Source organism: Aspergillus uvarum (genome assembly GCF_003184745.1).
Source record: "Aspergillus uvarum CBS 121591 unplaced genomic scaffold BO82scaffold_33, whole genome shotgun sequence".
NCBI lineage: Eukaryota > Fungi > Ascomycota > Eurotiomycetes > Eurotiales > Aspergillaceae > Aspergillus > Aspergillus uvarum.
The window spans coordinates 183,205-207,103 of NW_020291330.1; the positions used below are offsets into that span (position 1 = coordinate 183,205).

Here is a 23,899-nt window from a genome sequence, read left to right on the forward strand (position 1 = left end):
CTCATACCTAGACACAACTCGATTCACCCTTCAGCAGGGCTAACGAATGCCTTTTCAACCTTTTCTCTGAGACCCGAAGTCGAATGAATTCGACGGGAAGGATCCAATCTCCCTTACATTGTATCCTCAGCGTGTCTTTTTCTGTATTTTTATTCTTCTGTGGGGCTGGTCCTGAGCGTTACACAGCGCCTCTTCTTTCCTTCTATCGATCGCACTTGGATGCGCCTTTTTTGATGCTTCTTCACTGCCCCTGACTATTATTTATCCTTTTTTTCTTTTCTCTTCTCACATCCGGTCAGGGGTGCTTAACGTGGTTATGCCAGAAAGTCTGACTAAGACGGCGACAGTGGGTTTATCTTCTATTTGTTTCTTGGGTTGGCGGGTTAGGACATGTTTGCATATTCCTTTTGTGACGGTTATTTGGTGCCTTGAGCGAGGTGATCCTGTCAGATATTATCTACCATCTTCTTCCGACGCGAGGCTGAGACAATCTTCGCCGGGGTATTTAGAGTTCGGCTGATATGAGGACCAGTCCTCAGGGACCACCTGATCATGATAACTCATTCTTCCATGTAGAGGTTATGTAATTCGACTTGCTGACAATTAAAAGGCTATTATACAGGGTATCAAACTCCACCGTATCCAAGTTTACACCCAGTGATACCACCCGCAAACTCAATCATCTCAAAATATCGTACAGCACCAATCCAACACGACTCTCCCACTCCCAAGACTCCCCGTTCCCCACGAAACAAGGAAATCGAAATCATTGCGCAAACCCCTTGGGCACTGGCGCCTGCAACCCGCGATTGACCCGAAGGTACCGCTCCACCCACCTCTCCATGCGCTCCAACACATTGGCCCCCTCCCGTGTTCCGCGGGGATCGATCCCATCCCGACACCAGACACTCCACGCGCCCATCTCGCGCGCCATCAGCACATCGGTGCCCAGCCGATCGCCCACGACGGCGATCTCGTCCGCGCGCGCCACGACCCCGCGCTCCCGGAACCAGGCCAGCACCTCCGCCCCGCAGAAGGGCTTCTTGGCCACTCCCGGCGGCAGCCGGAACACGGGGATGGCGAGCCCCGCCAGCTGCGTCTCCAGGCTGCGGACCTCCTCGTCGTAGCGCGGATGGCTCCCCGCGCGGTTCGACACGATCAGGATCGAGTTGGGCGCCGTGAATGGCGAGGTCGGGGCGGTGCGCAGCGCCGTCAGTTTGGCGAGGATCTCCGGTGGGAAGGTTGTGGTCTGCGCCGCGCAGAGCGTGGCGTCTTTGTCGAGGATGAGGGCGCGGATGTGGATTTTGGGGGGTTTTTCTAGCGGCGTGCTGCTGCTGCTGCTGCTGCTGCTGGCGAGGGAGGCGGAGATCGCGGGGCCGAGGTGTTCGGGGAGCTGGGTGAAGGTGGGAATGTTGAGGTGCGGGAGGATGTGGGAAGGGTTTTTGAGGAGGGTGGTCACGGCTAGGTTGAAGGCGCGGAGGTTACTGTTTGGGGGGTTCATTTTTGTGGGCGTATTTGTGTTTGTGTGGGTTGTGGGATTGGTGATGGTGGTGGTGCTTTGCGAGCTGTGGAGATAGCTAGCTAGCTTGATGAAGCTTTTTTTTTTTTATTTTGTGGCGGAGGAATGCAATTTCGGATGGAGGATTGAGTGGTTATTGGATTATCTTGTGCATTGTAATGTTAGTGGGTAGCTGTTTTGTTTATTGTCTGGGATTAGCTATTAGGTTGCGATAGCATGAAGTTGATAACGAGTATGTAAATGCGCAAGGTGATGATGAATGCGCGGGATGGATAAAAATACTGGCTGGCCGGGGCCAGCGCCCGCAGAGCCGCAAAACTCTCCTCCGCCGCCGAGTCGAGCGGGTGTGGTTGCTCCTCTCCCAGTCAAACAGCGCCAGTTTTGTCCTTTGCAACTATCCCCTCTTCCACCCATTGTCGCAGGACAGATCCTACCAAATCTCGACCGTCGACCTCTATCCGACAAGACTTTCTCTCGAGTTATCGCTCAGTGCTTTTTTCCCCCCGCCGCCAGCTTCTCTCCCACCAGACTTCACAATGGGCAAGTTGACCAGCACGATCGGTATTCCGATCAAGCTCCTGAACGAGGCGCAGGTGGGTGGTTCTTCCTCTTCTTCACTAGTGCATTGCATTATTGAGTGCCTGAGCTAATCATATCTAGGGCCACGTTGTCACGCTCGAAATCACGTCCGGTGTCGTGTACCGCGGAAAACTTCTGGAGGGTGCGTTGTTCTCTCCCCTCGATCTCCTCTCACGAACCAGCCAACGTGCAAGACATCGTCGCTGACTTTTTTATCCTGCTCTAGCCGAAGATAACATGAACGTTCAACTGAAGGATATCACGGTTACCGCCCGCGACGGTCGCGTGTCACACTTGGATCAGGTCTACATCCGGGGAAGCCATGTCAAGTTCTTCATTGTGCCGGACATGTTGAGGTTGGTTTCTCCTCCATCATTCTCGGAGCATTAGCTAATTGGCCGTTTTAGAAACGCCCCCATGTTCCGCTCGCGAGGCCAGCGCGGCCGCGGTGTCGGTCTGGCTCGTGGTAAGGCCACTGTGCAGAGAGCTCGGGGCCAGCGACGGGGCTGAGGATAGAAATGTGTGATTTGATGATGACGTTGGGGAGGGAGGTGGATAATCATTGACTTGGTCGGCGTTTGCTCTTTTTTTCTCTTCTGTTATGGACTGCTGCAACCTTGGATCTGGGTCGGTCGGGGGTTGATTCCATTGAATCGAATATACTACACGAAAATCGAATGACGATTAGCCCCTTGTTCTGGAGAAAATAGATACCTGGTAGCTGTGGGATAAATCGTATACGTCCTGTAGAAGGGGAGGTCGGGATGGTTATTAGGAGCAACCGTCCGCGCGTCGGTTCGATATAACGTTAGCTACGTACTTTGGAGCGGGGATGGGCGCCAATCGATTGCGTTGCCAGGCGGGCGTATATGCAAATGCTCGTAAACAACATTGATGTGGTCCATGGAACCCGAAACGAAGTGCAGAGAGGTAATACGAAGGAAGGCGACTACACTTCCGCGCTGTCTCTTCTCTCCTCCGCCTCCTCCCCGCACCCGCACCACCAGCAACTTTCAGCATCACCACCTTTTTTTTTCTCTGTCTCGTCCACAATCTGCACAAGAACTCGCTTTAGCCTCAACATGGACACCGACAACCCCTCCACCGGCACCAGAAACATCATCCGCAATCCGCGCCGTCTTCTCATCCTTTCGCCCAGCTCGCATTCCACGACCATCGTCCCCCCTCTCCTCCACACTCTCACCGGCGCACCTGTCACCGAGCCACCATCTACAGCTACAACAACTACAACAGCCCCTACAACAGCCCTCTCCTCAACGACAACCCTCGTAGCCTCCTCCGCCGCGTCAACTGCCACCGTAACCTCATCAACAGCCTCCCCAACGACGACGACGATCCCCACCACCAGTTTCGCCGGCTACACCACCCACCCGCCTCTTCCCATCAAGAACCGCTACTACACGGCCGACATCCCCATCTGGGTTGACGAGATTCCCCTCTCAGCAACATCGGAAACCACCACCCCGCTGCTCCCCCCCTCCCCCACACAATGGAAGACCGAATTCTCCGGCCCGGACGCCCAAGTCGTCCGCGACGCCATCGGCGCCGTGATGATCTGCGTCCGCAATCCGGTGGACTACCAACATCATCACCACCCCCATGACGCTTCATCATTTCTGCAGAGTCCAGCATCAACTCCGGGGCCTACGGTTCCCATCACCAACAGAGAGCCAGAGCCGGCAGAAGATCGGGCGGATGTTCGCGAATTGAAGGAGTTCATCCACGCTATTGGGGAAGTGCGGGGCTTGATTGAGGAGGAGAGAGGGGGCATGGGGGCTGGGGAGGTTCCTGGGTTGTTGCTTCTAGTGGATGCTTCGTCCTCTCCTGCTGGTGCTGGCGCGGGCGCTGCCAAGGGGAAGGTGAAGGGAAGTGGTGGTGATGCGAATGGGCTCGATGGTCTGGATGATCATGATAATCTTGATGTTGAAATCGATGAGCCGTTCTCTGTGGGGTGGTGGGAGGATCAATTGTGTGAGATGGGGTTGATGGGGTGGGAGGTTGTGCGGTGGTGTCCCAAGGGGAATGCGGCGGGTGAGGATGATGAGGAGGATGAGGGGAGGAATCGATATGGAGGTTTGTTGTTTCCTTCTTGCCCTTTTTACTCTGCGGGAGTCGGTGGTTCTGAACCAGGACTGACTATTTGTTTCTCTCGGGTTAGAACTGCAAGGTATGCGGCGGGTTAAGGAAGTGCTGGAAACGCATGATTGGAGTGCAGCGGAGGAGACCGCGGGTGTGGAGATGGGATTCGGCAATGATGACGACGACGACCTAGAAAGACGGCTCTTGGGGCTCGACGACGAGGATGCTGACGGGACGGAGGCTGGGTTCAATTTCGAAGTGAATGAGTTGGAGCGCGAGATGGTCGGTCTGCGCATGGCGATCGAGCGCGGAAGCGACGATTACTTTGTCGAGGAGGATGAGGCGGACGAGGAGCTGCGGGTGGATGCGGTGGAGGCGCTGCTGCTGCGGATGCGAGCTATCAAAGGTACGTAGTCTTCTTTTTTTCTTGTTGCTGTGCCATTCCTGGCTAACCGGATCATCAGATATGAGCGACGGGTTACCCAAAACGGAACGGAAGCGATTCGCTGCAAAAGCGGTCCGCGATATCATGAAGGAGTTATAGCATAGCACATATACCATACTCCGAATATATGATATGATATGAGATGAGATGAGATGATGTGGTCAGCGTTGCCTACATATACAGTACATATGATATCTATTCATGAAACCTTAACATACACATCATCCCAAACCTACCTAGGTAGTCTAACATGCAACGCCACCCACTTTCTGTGCTGTTGCACAACAGTACGGCGCAGCGCCGCCTTATTCTCGTGAAACCACTTGATACATGCAGTGTACAGTCCTCCGTACGGTACTCTCCGGCAAATCTCGGTGTCCCCCCCAAACAGACCAACCCACACCACACCACAACCACACCACAACCACACCACAACCAACCCATTAATTCTTCTTCAACGCCTTGCGTCTCTGAGCAATCATATGCGTGTAGAGAATATACGAGCCTGTTTATTTCGGATCCACAATTAGCATCACCCTCACCTATCACCCATCACCCATCACCCATTCCCCATCCCCCCTTAGACCCAAGGATAAGGAAGAACATACCAGGCACATAAACCCCCAGCACGACCACCAAAAACCACCAATACGCGGAACTTACCTCGTCCGCCGCCGGCGCCAACGCCTGCACGACCATCACACACTCACTACTGATGCCCAACGGATACAGCACGTAGAACGTATTGTAGCGCAGCCACGCCCACCACCCTGGCACCCCGAGCCCGGACACCTGGCAGACGAAGAACCCGTACCGGATGCACTCGGTGACGCCCCAGGCGGTCAGGCAGCCCAGGAACGCGTAGTCGCCGGTCTGCGTGACCGCAGTCGCGGTGCCGCCGACGATCCGCCCCTGGAAGGGATACATGATCCCCCAGACCAGGAGGATGCGGCTGGCGACCTGCATCACGGTGGTGGTGACGGGCGCGCGCACGAGGCCCGCTAGGCTGTGCAGGATCTCGAGGAGGGCGAGGGACTGCGTGATGAGTAGGAGCGGGTAGACTTTCTGGAAGATGAGGGGCAGCGGGGTGCCGGTTGCGAGGTGGGTGAGGCCCTGGACGGTGCAGGTGGCCCAGAGGGTGAAGTTGAGGGCGTTGTAGAGGATGAGGTAGGGTTTCGTGAGTGGGTAGGCGGGAGACCTAGAGGTTGTGGTTGCCCTGGGAGGGGGCTTGGCGGTGGTGCTGGTTGACATCGTTTTTTTTTGTTTGCTGTTGGTGAAGGTCAATTAGTGGCTGTGAAGGTGTTCTGGTGAGAAGGGATGATAAAATCAGGAGTGGGGGAGGGGGCTGTTTTTTTTTTTCTTTGGAAATGAGATGTGCGATTAATGAACGGAATGGAGAACTGACATCCAGTTGAAAGGTCGAGGTAAGACTGTAGGTTGGGAATCGGACGGCCGAAGTATTTAGATCGCTGGCCTCCGGGATTCTGGCCAGGATTTGCTGGTATTGAACAAGGGCTGAAAAGGGCTGAAGCAAGTCTGCGATGACAGCCTTCTTGGCTCTAAGTTACTGTGGACTGTGTAGACTGGAAGAAATGATTACAGTTGGATCTGTTGATCTGTTGGGAGCGTTGAGCCGAGGTTGAGTTAGGTAATCACCCTTCCCCGGATTTTCCAATCCAGACTGAATGAACCCTTCCCGTGGATTGCAACCAGTCTGCCAAACACCCAGACAGCATAACGCTTGATGCAATGCAGATGCTGCTACAAGCATGTTCTCTACATCCAGCCCTCGTACCGAATTCTCCTGGTAACATGACTTCATATAAATTGCAGTTTTTTTTATAAGCTGGTGACATGAATCAAAACTCAGCATGCTTGCACGTTTTCCCTTGAGGCATGGATGGATCTTGGCGGTCCGCCTCCCAACTGCTCTCGATATTCCCGATCATAACCAAAAAAAATCAAAATTGAAATCAAAATCAAAACAAATTCTTCCTATAACAGACACTCCAACATACTCGCTAATCAAGGACTCCAGATGCAACCCGTGGCGTCGTAATGGGAGAACTAGCCTCCAGCATCAGTCGCACCGTAGCTGTATCCGTCATCCGCTGCTAAACAGTTCGTGACCGTACAATATCATGACATTCGTGATCCTCATCATCGCTATTGCAAATATGGTGCGAGAAAGGTATACCACTGAGAAGGAAAGGGTGGGATAAAAGCAAGGGCAAATGCTTCCTAGAACCGGCAGAGTCGGTACTCGTCTCCCCTGCTGGAGGAAAACTCAAACAACAAAGAAAAAGCATCATGATGACAACGGCGGAAAGGTACGAGCGAACAGAGCGATGCGATCGCTAATTGCTGTGCTGTCAGTGTCATAATCATCAATGCCGGCATATATCATCGTTTCGTATCGTGTCTTCCGTCATTTTCAGAGCCGTAACACGTCATCTAATTCGCACGAATTACAAGTCTTGAAACAAATTTGTTCGACAAACAATCGAAGTCGTTGCGGTTGAACTTGGTACTGGACCGGCCACGAAGATAGCTCTCTGTTTTTGGACGTTAGTCAACCGGCCAGACGAAAGAGCGCAAGAAGAACATACCAAACTGGGTCACGTGCTGGCGGACCTCAGTCATCGTGGTACAGACATCAGGGTTCGAGTGCAGCAGGTGGTGATGTTTCGTGGTCTCCCAGTCCGTGAAGGCGGGAAGCTTCTGTGAGATCGCCTGGAATAGGCCAACAATGACGCCAACAGGGGTGGTCTCCATATCGTGGCAGAATTTCTCCACCGCAGCAGGTTCCTAAGCGGGGGTCAGTTTCTGTTTCCATCTAATTCAAGTTCAAGACTACTCACTGGAGTACGGTAGTGGCAGTCAAATTGCATTTCCTCCCAGACTGCGAGAAGGATTGAGGCCAGGATGAAGATGGTGGGCCAGTTCTTCAACTTGTCGCCGCTGTAGACGCTGGAGTAGAGGCTTGATAGCTCCTCCAGCACATCCTTCTGCAACTCGCGCCACATGTTGGCCATGGCACACTTGATCTGAAAATTGATCATGACTGGGGCCATCGTCTTGCCCTTGAACCGCGATGATGATGAATCGATCTTCCCAGGCATGCATTGCTCCTCACCTAGACCTTCAACCATAGTCACGTGCAGCGTCAGATTATAGGCAATGATGAGCTTCAAGGCCTTGCGAATGACCGGCAGCTTGGTGCGGTAATAATAGCGGAAAGCGGTCTTCAGCATCTGGGTCAAGAAAGGCGTGCCCTCGAAGTAGTCGTCGACAAACTTCTCAAAGGTACCGTTGCCATCAATGTGGCGATCGAGATATTCGGAAAGCATAGCGTGGGAGATACCCTCCATCCCAGCAGACAACTTGGCAGTTTCAACCTCGAACTGAGTAGGCTCGCGATGCATGGTCTCAACCCAGTCAACGCTGAAGCATTGCTCGTCTCGCACATACACCTCACGAGCGTTGATCGGAAGAATCTGACCATATCCGTGAGTAATAAAGAGGGTCGTCTCGTGTTCCGAGAAACCCTTGATGTTCCCAACCGAGAATCCGAGGGAGATGTGGCGCTCATAGTCTGCTTTCCAGTCCTTCATGAAGTAGCCAATTTCCTTGATGTCAATGCGGGTGCACGGAACCTGCCACAGGCGAGCATGCGACGGTTGACAGCCGGCGCAAGGTTCACCTTTGTCACACTGGTAGTAATCATGTTAGCAAGCACAAACCATACCCGTTAAGATTGTGATGAGCCTTACAGTCTTCTTGAGAAACTTGCAACGCAGGCAAGCTCTCAGTTTCCGTATCTCGCTGGCCTGCTTCCGCTGGTCGGGCTTGAGCGGACCCTTGCGCTTGCCAATTCGCTTCTCGGTGGTCTCCGGCTTTCCATTCTGCGTTTGCTTCCGGACCTTGGTCTCGGCAGTCTTCGCAGCAATCGGGCTCTTGCGAGAAGGCTTCCTGCTCGGGGGTGAAGCAGAAGATGACTGCGAGGCGGCTGATCGGGGAGAGGTCGGCTTCTTCGAAGGCACCGGAACGGGTCGTACGATGTTCACAGGGCTGACTGCCGTGGGGGACACTGAGCCGTGCGAAGTGTGGTCGTAGGATACACGCCGGGTCAAGCTGTTGTTGAAAGCCGCATCGAAGTTGGTGTCAGAGCCAGGAGAGTTGATCGGATTGGTGATCTCAACAAAACTGCCGTAAGACGTCGAGTAGGACGATTCCGACAAGCTCCTGTCGTGTAGCGTCTGCGTAGGATTGATGAAGAACTGATCTGGATAGGTGAACTCGTGAGGGCGCCGGGTCTCTATGGTATTCCAACCGTTGTCGCTGCTTGAACTGGTGAGAGACCGGACCTCCAGATAAGTGTCGGTCGGTGAGCTGCTCTCAATCAGATTGTGCGGCGCCGCATAGGAGGTCATATCCGGAAGACCATGGGGGGCCGTGAAACCCATGAGGTCGGCCTGGAAGTCTTGATAGGGAAATGGGACCATCTCCACTGGAGCGGACAGTGACAAGTAGGGCCCATCCAACAGGCTCGTGCTCATATGGTCATGGGTTGGGGGCATCAGATCCACGGGTGAAGAGTGGAGGGGCATGCCATAGCTGGCGGTAGCGTACTGAGGGGCGGACGACGCTTCCTCTTGAGTGTACTGAAGGTGGGGTTGCAAATGCTGCCCGTGAAATTGCCAGTCAACGATCAAGTTAGGGTCTTGGACTACCGACTGATCATAGGCGTGACCGCTGGTTTGTAAGGGCGAGATATCTCGCGATCCATCGGGTCTCTGGGAGGGATGGTGATCCACTGCCACGGGCCATGGCGTCGCCTGGAGATAGTTCCTAGAGTCGTAGTCTAGGCCAATGAAGCCGTCACTGGATAAATCGACGTTGGACATCGTGACCGCCGAGACTATTTACCAAGAAAGAGAGGGAATAAAGGAAAGGAGGGCATCAAACAGATTTCGTTAAGAGGGAGACTTAGTCAAAGAAGCAAAGGAAAGAAAGAGTAAGGAAAACCGGAACAAGCAAGAGGATAAGGAAAAGGAAACGTAAAGAGGAGGAGAATGAGGTGACAGGAGACCAAGCGATAGACGGAGGGGGGGGGGAAGAGGGGATGGATGAATGGATGGAGAAAGCAAGACACACAGATAGTAGTTAAGATAGAGAGACACAGAGGAGATACACACGCACACACACGCACACATACAGAGAGAGAGAGACACACACAAACAGTTGTGGGTGGTACAAAAAACAAATAAGAAGGAGAAGAAAGAAAAAGAAGTGGATGATGGGAGGAACAGCAGCAGCAGCAACAACAGCAAGCAGGGCGAGATGAGCCTGAGGAAGAGAAAAGCCCAGAATCAGAATCCGGGGGATGCAAAAGACAATCAAATGAGCCCGAGTAAAAGAAACCGAAGGCGGGCGGGCGGATAGCATGAGGCCATGGCTTTTGAGACTTAGAGAATTAGAGAATTACTGATAGTAGTCTAGTCGATTTTACCAGGCTACTCAGACGGGACTAAACAGGTGGGGATGGGATGAAAAGCCGTGGTGATGATTGAAAGGGAAAAGCAGTGGGAAGTGGAAGTGGAACTAAGCAGCAGCACTAAACAGCAAGTTGAAGCACACACACAGACACAACAAAGCAGCGGTGAGGCGGGAGTTGCGAGAGTTGCAAGAAGTTGCATCGGCCGGAGAATACGCTAGGGAGTCCTGGGAAGGAGGCTTCATCCCCAACCCGGTTTAGTCGGAGTAATTACCACGTCCTTCTTTGCTTGCTGCCTTTTCTTATGAATATTTCTTTTTTTTTTTCTTTTACTTCCTTTTTTAAAACATTTCTTTTTCTCACTTGCCTTTTTATCATTTCGCTTTTCTCCCCTTGTCCCTTCTCATCAATTTCTTTTCTCTGTGGAATGGAAAATGTCAGAAGATGATGACGAGTTTGGCACCACGTCTCATCTCCCGTTGTCTCCATTGGCGTGCTCACGCCGGCTACGATGACCCTGAAGGGCCTAGTCTCCCTACCCACTTGGCACTCTATACTTGTCTTCTTGTTACTTACATACAGTAGTCGGCTTTTCAAGACCAGACTGGGTAATCAGTTGGGTCCCCATCTGGAACTTACTGTTTAAACCCTTTCCCGATCAACAAAAGCAAGAAAGAAACTTCAGTTGGATCCGGTTCGGCATCACCGTAGATTCGCCAGTTTGACGAGTCTCATGATTATCCTTCCCAATCGCCTCTGGGCCAGCGAAAACTTACGGTAGACGATTTGCAAAAGCACACCGGTAGGCTTGGAGAAGCACCAGATGCTAGTCGGATTGATGGTGGAAGGGCAGTAACTTACTAGTCGAACACAGACATGCACCGGCTGCATTGTATCTCGTTGGCGCAGCACCACTTCCGACGAAAATCGCAGTGACTTGATTTGCCCACCTGACAATGAGTTGCGTGCAGGGTTGCACTACGGAGTACTTAGGGAAAGGCTTAATATCTAATTATCTAGGTACCCAGCCCCAAAACTACTGCTACCACCATCATGGACATCATCAACAATGATGGATGGATGAATGTACAGCAAGTACTGAACCATGGACTCTGGAGGCTCAAAACTGACCACGGTACGAGACGGAATTTTCCGTTGGCGAGACACGGGAGCAACATTCGGGACAGGAAGATCAGTGGAAACCGGCCAGATCGGTTGGGAGGGGCCTCTATTGACTAAGGCAACACGATTATTGGCATGATGGGGCAGCTCCGATCTGCTCGGTCGTGGCAATAATAGTCCTCAGATGGGCCGTTGTTCGGAATTGGCCCCGCAGCCACTTCCTTAGCACTACAGGAAGGTCGTCACTTACTCACTTGTAGACAGGGCACAGGCGCACTCCGCGCCGCTGTTCAACATAGCCACCTCGCGGATGTATGTGCTGTATGTATAGTATGTACACAGTACTGCGTACTGTACTATGTATTTTCCATCGATGATTCCATAGCAGGTGATTTCACGGAAAGGAAATGAAAACCCTGCAGCGCAACACAATCGATGACTGAAACCTACCATTTCCCACCTCTCCTCCGTACCTACAGGAATCAATACACTGCCTACCGCTTGAATGGGTGTATAGGAATACTCAGCACTTCCCCGGGACCTGGTCATAGTACATTAGCCCTCACCTAGTCCCCGAGCCAGGTAGATCATGGGCCTCATCCAATAAAACCTAGCTGTCCTGGTCAATCAACAGTGCACACATGTTGGCTCCGTTGCCAACAAGGTGGCTGACTGTACATGAGCTCCAATCACCATGACCATCTGATAGCATTTCTGCCCTCATTCGCGGCTAGGGATTTCAGGGCACAGAACAGACAAAGAAGTCTTCTCTGCATCGGTCCCCTGATGAGATTGAGGAAAGAGCATGATGAAGACCGTAATAATGATAATAATATTGACTATGGCAGTCGAAACTTCATCCACTCGTCTCCCATCCACCCCCATCGGAAGCTTCGACATACTGTATGATCTTGTGCACAACCGTTAGGCATATGCGATCTTGCGCTGCGTTGGTACGATCTGCCTACTCTACCAGACTGTATGTACATCTGTGCTGTCAGGGTGTGCTCGACGCTTCACGCTGGGTACGTATTTCTCCATACTGTAACTTTCTTGCTGCCTTCGGCCCATCCAGCATTGATTGTCCAGCCAAAAAAAAATATCAAGGGAGAGAATCCCATAGCCGCCGCATCTAATAGCTCATTTTCGTCGATTCGAAGCCCCAAAATGACCTGTCCAAAATTGATTCTCAACAAACTTGTAAGACCAGGCCAGCATCTTTCACGGGACCGTGTGCGCAAAGTCAAATCGGTCTTGGCCGAAGCCCTGGGGACTAGTCATGTATGTCTATCCACTAGAACCGACCTACAAAGTCTCTCCCTACAGCAGGTGGTACCGAGCCAGGCGAAAGGAAACGCTCTGCATAGGCGGGTATGGAAGGAAAGACAAGGCCCGTGGGCTCCACTCCCCGGGGACGCCTCGACAAATCGATATGCCAGCTATGAAACAATCAGCATCATCGAGTTTTTGACTCGCAGCTTTGCCACGCCAGCGGCTTCACGCAAGAAACTTCTCCAACGCGGTGTCGCGTCGGCAGCCAGCGATTTGCGAGCGATGCGCCCGCCAATTTGACGGCGATGGGCGCTTAAAGAGGCAACCACTGAATTTTATAATTAGCACATCCACAACCTTAGCTCGGATTTGGTGGTGTTAGGCTAGATCCAGAGGGAGACCGATGATGGATTTCCTAGTCAGATGGTCAGTGCTTGAGGGCCTTTTGTTAAGTTACTAGTTAGTAGTCATCGGCAGAAGTCGAGACAGCAGCGATCGATTAACTTTAAATCCTATCCGAGTCAATCCCCCAAGCATACGACCGAATCGAGTGCTCATGATTCTGTTGGTTTCAGTATACCTGCCAGCCGGATGACTTTCAAGCACTTTCAAGCATAAGAGACGGGCCCAATCGCGGCTGCAGTCGTGAGCCTCCATCAGATTGGTTGAGATACGACGGTCTTCGTATTGTACTTGAGTAAATATATATGCTAGCAGGGGATTCATTCAAAGTATTCCCTCCGTACTGTGCAGTACTTAAGTAGCTAGAATTAAGAACCAGGCCGGAATGCTCGCTAGCCTCTCTCGGCCAACCGAGATGAAGATCCATTCCACATCCGCGATGGCTGGAAGACATGGAAGACATGGAACGAAAAGATAGGGGTGGGTGAGCGGAACGTGTCAGTTGAGCCAGTGGCTCAGTGGTCTTGACAGTGATATTACACTATCTTTTCCCAGCCATGAGCTCGATCAAATGAAAGAAAACAGATGACTCTAAGTAATTCACGCGAAAGGCTCTCAGAGGCCAGAAGGAAACAAAACGAACACAACAAAGAAGATGTACAGAGGCGAAGGGCTGAACTGCGCACTTGGCTTGTTTCCCCCACTCGACCAAACTGGGGCCTGAGGGGTCAATCGCCCGCCATGGCAACCCCACTACCACCTGACCAGAAAAGAACAATGGTTTTCCTGAATGGCGATAACAGAGCTCATCCATTGGCAAGGGAAAGAACAATTCAAAGCTATCGGGAGCTGGATCAATTGCCCATTTACTTGAGTCTACTTGAGACAAAGAATTAGAACATTAGAAAAGCTCATATAAGTGCCCAAATCGGCCTGGTCAAGCTTCCCATGCCGATCGTGATCGCGGCTTCAGGGAGACAGCGGCGCAAAGTTCGTTTTACTACGGCCAACCAAGCACCGCAGCCAGGAAACACGCAAAACCACCCCATCCGGCCTAAGGTCTCAACAAGTGGTCGTCTGTCTGCTGCGACTACGACGACTTCTACTGACTCTCAATCATTGCCGAGATCCAACGACGAAATGTGCGAGCCACAAGTGCAACCCGGGGTGCCAGATCTCTTCACCGCGCCGCCTCTGCTCCTAGATGCTTTGGTTACGGAAACTTCCGAGGTCCAAGCGGAAACGGTCAACAAATGTCTGCCTTTCTTGAAGGGCATCCACAGCACCCAGAATGGTCCTTTCAATCGGTTTGGCGTGCCCGCCCTCATGAGGGATGAGCATGTAGCCTATTTGTTCGACTCCCTCGAGGACTATCCAGAGGGGTTCGTTGCCATGGATGCCAGTCGGCCCTGGCTGGTCTACTGGGCACTGGCGGCTTTGAGCCTTCTAGGTGAGGATATCAGTAGAGTCCGCGAACGGTGAGCAGAACGCTTGTGCCCCCCTTATCTCCAGTCCTGTTTGGGGCTCGTGTGCTTTGTTGCAGATGCCGAATGGATCTTGGCCGAGTCCGGGGCAGATCCGTTGCCCAATAGTTTGAGCGCCTACTGAGACTCACGGTTCTTGCTTTAGTGTTGTCAAATCATTCATACCCATGCAAAACCCGGCGGGGGGCTTTGGAGGTGGCCATGGCCAATTGTCCCACTGCGCTTCGAGCTATGCTGCTGTGCTTTCCCTTGCGATGATCGGAGGCGAAGAGGCATACAACTTAATCGATAGGGAGAAGATGTGCGTTGTCGAGCTCCTAACCCCCTACTTAGTCACTGGTCTATGCTGCTGACCTGGACTTAGGTGGAGATGGCTTGGGAGACTGAAGCAGCCCGATGGGGGCTTTAGAGTCTGCGAAGGTGGGGAAGAAGATGTGCGGTAAAACGCCCCCCAGCACCTAGATCTCTCCTTTTGCGTACATGCCATGCCGTACTGACTGCCAGCTCAGCGGCGCTTACTGCGCGATGGTCATCATATCACTACTAGATTTGCCACTTATCCTACCCCCGGAAGCCGAAGCCAGACAACATGGTCTGGAGACGTTTGATAGTGGCCTCTCCGCATACCTCTCTCGATGTCAGTGCTGTCTTCCTTGAGCTGACTGCGCTAGGCTGATCCCGAACTCTAGGTCAAACATTCGAAGGTGGGATTTCCGGAAGTCCCGGGTCGGAGGCACATGGCGCCTATGCATTCTGTGCTTTGGCATGTCTGTGCATCCTAGGCCAACCCGAAGTGACTGTGGCGAGGTTAGCAGCGTTTGCTTTTCGCTCCTCTTCACTCTGAGTGCGGCTAATGGTGTCAGGTGCATGGATGTCCCTCTCCTCCTGTCCTGGCTCTCTGCTCGACAGTATGCCCCTGAAGGCGGCTTTTCGGGCAGAACCAATAAGCTGGTTGACGGATGCTACAGCCACTGGGTTGGATCTTGCTGGCCATTGATCCAATCCGCGCTCGACGGAGCTCAGCCGGCTGCAGGCCCCAAACAGAGCTCTGTGGGCAACCTCTACAGTCGGGAAGGCTTGACCCGATATATCCTTGGATGTTGTCAGGCCAAGTTCGGGGGTCTTCGTGATAAGCCTGGAAAGTACGAGCTACCTCCGCAAATTGTTGTCAACGGCGCCTCTGCTGACTAAGAGATATGAAGACATGTAGATTCGTATCATACCTGCTATACCCTTGCGGGTCTAAGCACTACACAGCATTATCACTACCATACAAATCGCAGTGTCTCCAGCAAGGAAGACTTTGCGTCAGCTTTCTCATGGAAATACACTTCTCCAGTCACTTCTGACGGCGGTTCAGCTGATGTGAATGTGTTTGACGAGAACGACAAGGTTGCAGCTCTTCATCCGCTTTTTGTGATTCCTCATGCGGCTGCGGAAGGAATGCGCCTGTGGTGTGAGAGGCAACCAGTAAATGTGAATTAGCCAGCCTGGGCCTTGGGGAAATTGTTGGTTAATCAAGCGGGGAGATGGGAGCGAGTGTCTGTCAGTTAGTCAGGGTGAATCTCACTTGTACAGTACAATATACATGCACGCAAGAATCAGCTTAAGATTAAGGAATCTGTGTGACCGCTGAGGTAAACGGGAGGGTGTATCCAGAAGGAGGTGCCCTTGAGCAGCCACGCGGGCTGACAGACGAAAATGAAATGGCCGTGAGGATGGACTCCTGCTGATGGTCGCACGAACTGTTCCGGTTAGCTTGACAAGGACTCGACTTCAGTTTCTGTACCACCTGAGCTGCCCTGCAGTACTGCTTTTCTCCTTGTGCATACGGTCCATCTAGTTCATTCTAGCCTTTCTGGGCGGTTTCCAGACCAGCCCCTCCTCTACCCCTCCATTACTCATCCTCTCCGTTGGGTGAGAGCCTCCCTCCTCTTTCCCACTTCCCCCTGGCTAATTTACAGTTTGAAGCGCCAACAGGAAGCGAAAAGAAGACAGACACCTCACTCCAGGAGCTTGGGCTCAAAGGACGGCTAGCAAGCAGACACCTCTCGAAGATGCAACTCAAACGGAGCAAAGCATTCTTCACTCGCAGATCGCAGAATTGCAACGCCCGGGGCAGCCAGCGGCCGACTTACACCATGCACAGACAGACTTGCTGCAGCTCGCCTATCCGTCAAATCCAAAAGAGGGGGAAAGATGGGGGAGAGGGCGCTCAAGAAGGAGGGGGGCAAAAGGTCAGTAAGAATCAATTTCTCCGGGGTGGCGCTGAATAAGAAGGAATCTGCTCATGTTACTCTGCAAGGTTGACCTCCCTCTCTTTGCCCCTCGTGTCAAAGTGGCATGGATTCCTTCTCCCCCTCCCCCGGCGCACGAAGCGTCATTGCCAACTCATCAGTGCATCCGCCATGCCTACCTGTCAGTCAACGGCCACAACGGAGGAAAAAGCGGGCTGGACCAATCCTGTGCTTGCTCTCCTGTGTGGCCAATCTTCGGAGTAGATCCTATCCGGAATCTAGTCACGCAGCAGTTGATACATCGAAAGTGGTGTGCTCCTTAACCGCCCCTGGTGATGATGATGATGTTGTTGTTGTTGTTGTTCGATTCCACTCCGGACCGTGGGGTCAGTCGTATCTGCTATCAATCAGGTTGACTCTGGATTGGCTCCGGGAGAGCGGTCAACTTACACTAAGCGGGCTACGGAATTCGGATGGCTTACCGAGTCGTTAAGAATCGTGATCGTCTACTAGTATTGACCCGGGCGAAGGAGAGGGGGGCCCAAAAGGAAAAAGGGCCCGCTACTCAGTCCAATCCTGGGCTACAGTGTTGTTTCCTCGCCAGTGATCATCCATCCATCGCCCTTCTTCTTCCCCTCTCCATGCACAATGAAATTACGGCTTCCTTCTGGGCATTCTATGCCAGGATTCATCTGCGCGACATGAACCCCTTGTTTTGAAGCATCATTTTGCATTAGCCGGATTCCACCGCACCTCCTTTCTCGTGGTTTCTTTCTCCCGTGCTTCCATTTACCTTCGTTATTACTTGCTCGACCGGGCCACAATTGTGGATTCGCAATGCGGGGTTCGAGGGGCCATCGCTCCCACCAGAAATCAATGATGTGAATCTGGTATGGGGAGGAACCTTGATCAATAATCCAGGGAAGCACTGTGACCCTAAACACAAGGGGGCAGAGGAAAAGAGCCGCGCTTACTACAGCAATGGACCACTCTAAGGTATGCCCAGAGAAACCAGTCCATGTTCTGCAGCAAAATAGATGAAGGCCGAGACGACCGATTTGCTCGGGCGTTCAAGAACCTGAACAACATCTCCATCGTAGCCGCCTAGATCGGCGGCGAATTATACGGTGGCCGATGGGCCAGGACGTCCTGGATCTTTTCATTTCGGTCCACTGGTGAAAAATCATGCCAGCACATCAGCGCTTGCCATATTCTGTTCTCCGAGCAGAACGGCAACGCAACGGACAAAGCTAGTGTGAGGTCTAGGACAATTCTCAAAGGCATGGCATTCGTCTGCTGCTTTCCCCCTCGGTCAACCTGGTGGAGAATGGTCCAATTGAACCAGTTGCGAGCCACTTCCTTTATTTTAATTCTATTCACCTTACCGGGTTTTTGTTATTTTGGAACAAATCATGTCTTTTTTTGAAGATTTTTTTTTTGCCTCTTTTCTAACCATTGTGGCCGTTCCTCAATGACTTTTGCTGGTTTCTCTATCTGAGAGAGACTATGAAATAATAATATTGATTAAAAGCTTTGAGGGCTGCTCCAGATGCCCCACCTCTTTCTTTGTGCGAATACCTGGGCGGTCATGAAAGATATTCCCCTCGACTCGCTTTTCATTTTCCCCCTCCTGCCTTCCCCCAGTGTAGGGCACGCTGTGTTTGCCTCGTTCCTGGCCGCTAGTTTTATTTTCCCTTGCGGTTTTCGTCCTTTGGTTTGAATTGGTCTCTTCATTCTTTGCGCTGGGCCTTTCTTGACCCAATCTTCTCACACCCGGTGACGGGCCTTGTTGCTGGCTATTGTAAGATATAGCAAGTCACATTGGCCGTTCTATGAAGACCGCGGTCATTGGGCACCAATCGACACCGTTCACATAGGGTCATCCCAATGCCATCGGTGTGACCGCCAGGATCTTGTGCAGTATCAATCGATCTGAGGCAGCGAATACTGAACCAATCCTGGCCTGAACCATACGACCTATTAGACCTGGACAGGTTCCCGCGATGTACTATATCCTCTATCTTGCCAGTATGTAGATACTCTTTTTGCAATTCGTCGAACAACGTCTTTTCCGGTCCCTTTGTGCCTTTTATGATTGGATCCGAAGAGTCACCGCTTCGGATGACCCTCGCTGTGCTTCCCCATGGATGGCTGTTGTGATGGTGGTCATTTTGCCTCCCCTGGAGCACTACTGCCATGCACGCCATGAAGGACAAAGGTTCCAGCAGACCGTGGCTAGTGAGGGCTTGGTTCCTACTTCTCGCAGCTATGATTTGCTCCCTTTTGGAAATCCAAGGGGTGGCAGGGACCTTTTTTTCCGCCGTCTTCCTTTTTGCTCATCGATTTCCCACACGTTCAACATCCAATAACCATGTGTACAGGTCTCTGCCGACGGCGCCGCTGGCCGGAACCTCTCTACGAATCATATAGCGGCGCTACCGGGTATACGTGCATTGTCCGAGTCAACAATCGCGAGTACCAGACGGACGCCGTCTATGAGTCGGACACCCTGGCTCGGGAAAATGCAGCGATGCGGGCCTACCTGATTTGCCGCAACTTTTCCGTCAACGACGGCATGTACCCTGCCGGGTACGACCACGGCGGTGTCATCCAGGGCATTCCGGTCGCTATTGGCACCGGACGCAAAGTCCGGTATGGGGTGGACGACGCGGACACCTCGACCAGTGGAGAGAGCCGAAGCAGTGGCGGCAGCAGCAGCCCGGAGAGCTATGGAGGGGATTGCGATCGGCAAGCGGCAATGAGCCCGTCTCGAGCGTTGACGTTTAGTCGGTAGGTTGCTTCTCGAGTGAGAAGCGAGGGAGCGAGGGGATTGATGAGATGAGGCGGGGGAAGCTGAGGTCTAGGCGCACACTGGCCGTGCCGATACCAAGTAATAAGCTTGTTCGTGCCTTGGCTTAACTTACAAGAGTTAAGTCAGAGGGACAAGATGAGATGAGATGGAGATCGGCTTGGCTTTTGATGACGATGACTTTATGATTTTATGACAACGAACCCGGATATCCGATAGATCAAAGCGTCTTCTTTTTTTGGTTTTGGCTTTGTTCTGTTTTTACCCCCCATCTGATGAATGTGGTGCATGCTCGTTTCCTTCCCAAGGTGGAGGAATGGATTGAACTTCGTCTGCGGGTGGGATCACACAGGAATCACCGCGGATGGATGAATGTGTATGTTCTGGAGGGTTGCATTGGGGTGGCCAGCGGTGTCTTTTTCTGGAGGTGGCGGTGTGCATTTGTCTGACTGTCTGACTGCAGGTGAATGTGATGTCTCACGAATTGCTTGTGCACTCATTGCTATTGTTAGGTGTGTGTGCAGGTATGTATGTATGTACAGTACATACAGTGGTGATTTGTCTTTCTTTCCGAAGCCCAGGGTCTTTTCGAATTGAGTATGATATGAAACCATGGTCAGATCTACTTAGTATGTTCCTTCACCGGTTGTTTGTTGGTGTATGAAGCCTTGCAGCCTGAGGCAGCAGCCTCACTGCCACAGCCGCTGACACATCATGACGTAGGGAAGGTGCAGTGGTGTCTCCAGTTGTCCAAGGCAGGAAGGCGCAACTGACGATCCACGTAATGGCCGAAGAGTGACAGCATCACCCTTTCATTACCTTGTGCCCATTACCAGCACAACCCCAGCCAAAACACGAATGATGATATCAATCAACTCCTCATCCACATCCCGGTCGAAGGATCCCCCCTTCTTCTTCCTCTTGCTTGTGAAAAAGCTTGTCTTTGTGTGAATTCCAGAATTCCAGGATCTCCCCCAACACTACCAACTCCTCCCATTGTTCTCCCCGAGTATATGCCTCTTGTCAATTGCCGCCCTTAAAAAGCCTCACCGCAACATGCGGCGGTCGATACTAGGTCGGATTCCGTCCATTCCCTCTCGTCAACTACTACTACAACAACAATGGGGGAGTAGTCGCCCCGACCTGTCCGGCTTCCCTGCTGCGCCGTCAATAGGACTTTTTACGGTACCAGCGGGCGACCCAGGGCGGCGACAGTTCCAGACCGCAGCGCCGCGGCGGGCGCACTACAACACGAGCACGAGTGCTGGAGTGCTTGCTGCCCCGACGGCGGGGCAAACCCGGTGGTTCAGCAGCCTCGACGCTCGTCTACAACAGTCCAAAGGTCCGAAGCAAGAACTCGAGCGGTTGGAGATCAAGGATGCGAAGCCGGAGGAGGACGAGGAAGGCGTTTGTTCGTCCCAGGCCCCGAAGGGTGGTGAGGACAAACTTGGCCAGGCGATGACAAAGGGTGTGTATACCAGACTTTTTCCCTGGGAACCTTTTCTATACCTCGTGTCTCTTGTCTTACGCTTTTTGGATGCGAACTAAAACATTCGCACGCACCCAGGTAAACTGTTGACGACGCCGTCAAGATTGTTTAAGCTGCTTCTCCCGTTGTCGACCAAATACCACCGTGATCATAAGGGTAAGTTAGATCTCGATGAAAAAAATCTCCCTTTGTTTGTGGTGTATGGAAAAAAGGCCATGCTGACCTCTATCTGTGCGCGCAAAAAAGACATCGAACCAATCGCGTTCCTCATCCACCCTCAGCAACCTCTTTCGCACCTGGAACGCCTCATCCAAGCCGAGATCCCGCCCATCAAGACGAAGGACGGACAAGCTCGCGCCCCGTCCGTCTCCTTCATCGCGCTCCAGCTCGAGGACAACCCGATCCGGCCGCGGAAAGCCCTCTACGAGGGGACCGAGGCAGAGGTGCGCAAGTTGGAGGAACTCGGGCAGGTCAAAGAGGAGAAGAAGCCCTCGGACGACGACACCTACACGTACCTGCGCCGCAGCGAGCCCGGCGGCGGCAAGAAGTCCATGGAGCATCGCTTCGTGCGGTGGTCGCAGTCCACCGAGGTGGGCGACTTCATCCGCGATGCCGCGCGCGCGCGGGAGTTCGTCGTCTCGGTCGAAGGCGCGCCGGCGGGTCAGCACCAGATCCACGTGGCGGTGCCCTCGTTCAACGAGCGCACGCATTTCCTGCGCATGCGGCTGCGGAAGATCTCCGACCGCATCAAGAACATCGCGGACATCAAGCATGAATGTGATGCATTGGCGCACCGCGGGGCCCAGCGCGTGGCCATGGGCGGATTCGGCGTGCTGGCGTTCTGGTGGTGTCTGGTGTACAAACTCACCTTCGAGACCGACCTGGGCTGGGACACGATGGAGCCCGTCACCTACCTGGTCAGTTTGTCCACGCTGATGGGTGGTTATCTGTGGTTCCTCTACCACAACCGGGAAATCTCGTACCGGTCTGCCCTCGACTTCACCATCAATGCGCGCCAGAAGAAGCTCTACGAGAGGAAAGGGGTAGATTTGCAGTTGTGGGAGTCGCTGATCGATGAGGGCAATTCGCTCCGCAAGGAGATCAAGTCGATTGCGGCCGAGTACGACGAGGACTGGGACGAGCTGAAGGATGAGCGTGACCAGCGCGTGACGGAAGCTTTGAAGCAGGAGCGCGCTCAGAAGAACGGCTCTCGACAGAATGACAATGATACAGACGATTAAATCGATTGGCAGGGGAATTCGAAACATCTTTTCTAGACTACCGCTCTCCTCGTCTTTCGAACCTGATCATCTCTTCCAACTTATCGCTCACTCTGCATCACTTTCGCTAACGGATCAGCATCAACCTTGAGCACTTTCACCCGTTCCGCACTGGATCATAATATTCTTTCTTGCCCGAGACGCCACTGTTCGTCTGACTCTGCGGTTGTGGTTGTCTCTGTGGCGACTTTGAGCGACCTAGACATTCTGTTAATATTCGTTTGTTTTTCTGGTTTGCTTGTGTACAGGATAAAATGTATATAATTTGACTCCGCACATAAACATGGACTGTATGTATACTTCCAACCTTTTTCTGGTTTTTGGGTATTTTATTCCCCCCCCTCTCTTCCTCGAGTATCCATCCCTCGAAACACAATCAAAGGGTGTAATAAGGAAAGGGAAAGGGAAAGAGACCTAAAAAGCAAACTTACCCCTTTCCTCCCCGCGCCTGCGATTGCGATTATTCCGCACATCCCGGGACCGGAAAACGCTGTACAGCAACCATCCCGCCACCCAGTTGGGTCCGTACTCGCCGCCGCTGCCGCCGGTCGTGTCTCCCCCTCCTGGCCCTGTGGCAGCAGCACCCACCCCGGTGGTGTTGTTGGTCGAGGTAACGACCGCCCCGCGAGCGAACAGCGGGCGGGTGAGAGGCCCCGCGTTCCGGGCGATCTCGAGGATCCCCCACCGTTGTCGCTCGGGGCGGATGTGGTGCCAGAAGTAAGGTGGTTTGGTGGCGGGGTCGGCGGCGATGCTGTCCAGGAGGTTGGAGCGGTCTTCGTTGAGGTGGTTGTAGGTTAGGATTGCTTCGTCCTGGTTTTGGAGGGGGGGTGATGTTAGTTTTTGGGGGTTGGGATTTGGGGGGGTCTTGCAATTGGGGTTGATTTGGGGATGAGGATTACGTGTAGGGCAGAGCTAGATAAGCTGGATGGGGACATCGTGTATAGGCAGTAGGTGTGTGTGTGTGTGTGTGTATGTGTGGGATCCAAGAAAGTTGTGCTCGAGGCCTTGTCGTATCATCACCATGGAAATTACACGAGTATAGAAAGAAAGCGTGAACGAGGGCAATCGGGGTACGAAGATACAGGGAGACAGACATGCTTGAACGGGAGTATACACAGTCGATTATTCAATACACAAAGAAAAGGTACTCAACCCACCCTCATTGCACGATAATACTGCTCATGCTGCGGATCATGCGAGTTCAAGCCTAGGGCTTGCATAAACTCTTCCTTGGAGGCTCGAGGGCCCACAGCCATGTTTTCTTACTTCGTGCGAACTGGTTGGGCGAGCACAAGAGAAATAACGTAAAAAGTATTGTGTCTGATCTTGCTCTGTGCAAATTTGATGAATGATTGGGCAGGATTGCTGGGTTAACTCGAGTGCCAGTGTAGGTTCTTGAACAGGAAGGAAAGGGAAACGATAGCAATCAAAAGAAGAACAAGATTGAGAGGTGAATGACCTTCTTTGCCATGGAATGCCCAGAGTCTGAATGACAATAGAAGAAAAACAAAAAGTTGATGCGCAGTCGGTTGTTCGAGGGGTCACTGGTTGATGATACCTAGATATATAGACATTTCGATCAGTCCGTGATCCTACCCCATCACACCCCCCTGGTCTCCTGGTTGGAATTCAATCTCGGGGAGAACGACTGAAGAAAACACAGA

The 23,899-nt window shown here is 52.6% G+C and overlaps 11 protein-coding genes across 11 annotated transcripts; 7 read left to right on the forward strand and 4 right to left on the reverse strand.

Moving 5' to 3' along the window:
- Window positions 1-764: 764 nt before the first annotated feature.
- Window positions 765-1,501, reverse strand: BO82DRAFT_312006 (phosphatidylglycerophosphatase; the record flags this gene model as incomplete). Its single annotated transcript, XM_025632426.1, has 1 exon — window positions 765-1,501. The coding sequence occupies one exon, from the start codon at window positions 1,499-1,501 to the stop codon at window positions 767-769; it is 735 nt and encodes a 244-aa protein (XP_025491072.1).
- Window positions 1,502-1,857: 356 nt separating this feature from the next.
- BO82DRAFT_337262 (putative small nuclear ribonucleoprotein SmD3) lies at window positions 1,858-2,787 on the forward strand. The gene is made up of 4 exons (XM_025633386.1): window positions 1,858-2,112; window positions 2,180-2,240; window positions 2,325-2,454; window positions 2,506-2,787. Exons 1-4 carry the CDS (start codon window positions 2,056-2,058, stop codon window positions 2,606-2,608), a joined length of 351 nt encoding a protein of 116 aa, XP_025491073.1. The 5' UTR covers window positions 1,858-2,055; the 3' UTR covers window positions 2,609-2,787.
- A 239-nt stretch (window positions 2,788-3,026) lies between these two features.
- BO82DRAFT_355099 (uncharacterized protein) lies at window positions 3,027-4,759 on the forward strand. Its single transcript, XM_025635351.1, has one exon. It carries the CDS (start codon window positions 3,181-3,183, stop codon window positions 4,300-4,302), a length of 1,122 nt encoding a protein of 373 aa, XP_025491074.1. The 5' UTR covers window positions 3,027-3,180; the 3' UTR covers window positions 4,303-4,759.
- BO82DRAFT_355100 (uncharacterized protein) lies at window positions 4,228-4,795 on the forward strand. Its single transcript, XM_025635352.1, has 2 exons — window positions 4,228-4,604; window positions 4,663-4,795. Exons 1-2 carry the CDS (start codon window positions 4,358-4,360, stop codon window positions 4,740-4,742), a joined length of 327 nt encoding a protein of 108 aa, XP_025491075.1. The 5' UTR covers window positions 4,228-4,357; the 3' UTR covers window positions 4,743-4,795.
- Window positions 4,796-4,813: 18 nt separating this feature from the next.
- Window positions 4,814-6,213, reverse strand: BO82DRAFT_337265 (protein tyrosine phosphatase-like domain-containing protein). Its single transcript, XM_025633387.1, has 3 exons — window positions 6,049-6,213; window positions 5,252-5,910; window positions 4,814-5,148 (listed from the first exon to the last, which is right to left on the reverse strand). Exons 2-3 carry the CDS (start codon window positions 5,892-5,894, stop codon window positions 5,087-5,089), a joined length of 705 nt encoding a protein of 234 aa, XP_025491076.1. The 5' UTR covers window positions 5,895-5,910; window positions 6,049-6,213; the 3' UTR covers window positions 4,814-5,086.
- Window positions 6,214-6,934: 721 nt separating this feature from the next.
- BO82DRAFT_100102 (Zn(II)2Cys6 transcription factor domain-containing protein) lies at window positions 6,935-9,679 on the reverse strand. The gene is made up of 4 exons (XM_025629724.1): window positions 8,417-9,679; window positions 7,505-8,356; window positions 7,253-7,451; window positions 6,935-7,198 (listed from the first exon to the last, which is right to left on the reverse strand). Exons 1-4 carry the CDS (start codon window positions 9,548-9,550, stop codon window positions 7,098-7,100), a joined length of 2,286 nt encoding a protein of 761 aa, XP_025491077.1. The 5' UTR covers window positions 9,551-9,679; the 3' UTR covers window positions 6,935-7,097.
- Window positions 9,680-11,752: 2,073 nt separating this feature from the next.
- On the forward strand, window positions 11,753-12,912 carry BO82DRAFT_100115 (uncharacterized protein). Its single transcript, XM_025629725.1, has one exon. It carries the CDS (start codon window positions 12,244-12,246, stop codon window positions 12,832-12,834), a length of 591 nt encoding a protein of 196 aa, XP_025491078.1. The 5' UTR covers window positions 11,753-12,243; the 3' UTR covers window positions 12,835-12,912.
- Window positions 12,913-13,529: 617 nt separating this feature from the next.
- BO82DRAFT_392795 (CAAX farnesyltransferase subunit beta RAM1) lies at window positions 13,530-16,064 on the forward strand. The gene is made up of 7 exons (XM_025638641.1): window positions 13,530-14,414; window positions 14,566-14,721; window positions 14,785-14,859; window positions 14,930-15,057; window positions 15,110-15,227; window positions 15,284-15,562; window positions 15,623-16,064. The coding sequence occupies exons 1-7, from the start codon at window positions 13,885-13,887 to the stop codon at window positions 15,903-15,905; spliced, it is 1,569 nt and encodes a 522-aa protein (XP_025491079.1). The 5' UTR covers window positions 13,530-13,884; the 3' UTR covers window positions 15,906-16,064.
- A 2,462-nt stretch (window positions 16,065-18,526) lies between these two features.
- BO82DRAFT_100216 (uncharacterized protein) lies at window positions 18,527-19,645 on the forward strand. The gene is made up of 2 exons (XM_025629726.1): window positions 18,527-18,685; window positions 19,039-19,645. Exons 1-2 carry the CDS (start codon window positions 18,661-18,663, stop codon window positions 19,449-19,451), a joined length of 438 nt encoding a protein of 145 aa, XP_025491080.1. The 5' UTR covers window positions 18,527-18,660; the 3' UTR covers window positions 19,452-19,645.
- Window positions 19,646-20,265: 620 nt separating this feature from the next.
- BO82DRAFT_355108 (uncharacterized protein) lies at window positions 20,266-22,541 on the forward strand. Its single transcript, XM_025635353.1, has 3 exons — window positions 20,266-20,934; window positions 21,034-21,111; window positions 21,202-22,541. The coding sequence occupies exons 1-3, from the start codon at window positions 20,523-20,525 to the stop codon at window positions 22,194-22,196; spliced, it is 1,485 nt and encodes a 494-aa protein (XP_025491081.1). The 5' UTR covers window positions 20,266-20,522; the 3' UTR covers window positions 22,197-22,541.
- On the reverse strand, window positions 22,333-23,491 carry BO82DRAFT_285437 (uncharacterized protein; the record flags this gene model as incomplete). Its single annotated transcript, XM_025631501.1, has 4 exons — window positions 22,333-22,411; window positions 22,663-22,763; window positions 22,824-23,045; window positions 23,393-23,491. The coding sequence occupies 4 exons, from the start codon at window positions 23,489-23,491 to the stop codon at window positions 22,333-22,335; spliced, it is 501 nt and encodes a 166-aa protein (XP_025491082.1).
- Between the last annotated feature and the right edge of the window lie 408 nt (window positions 23,492-23,899).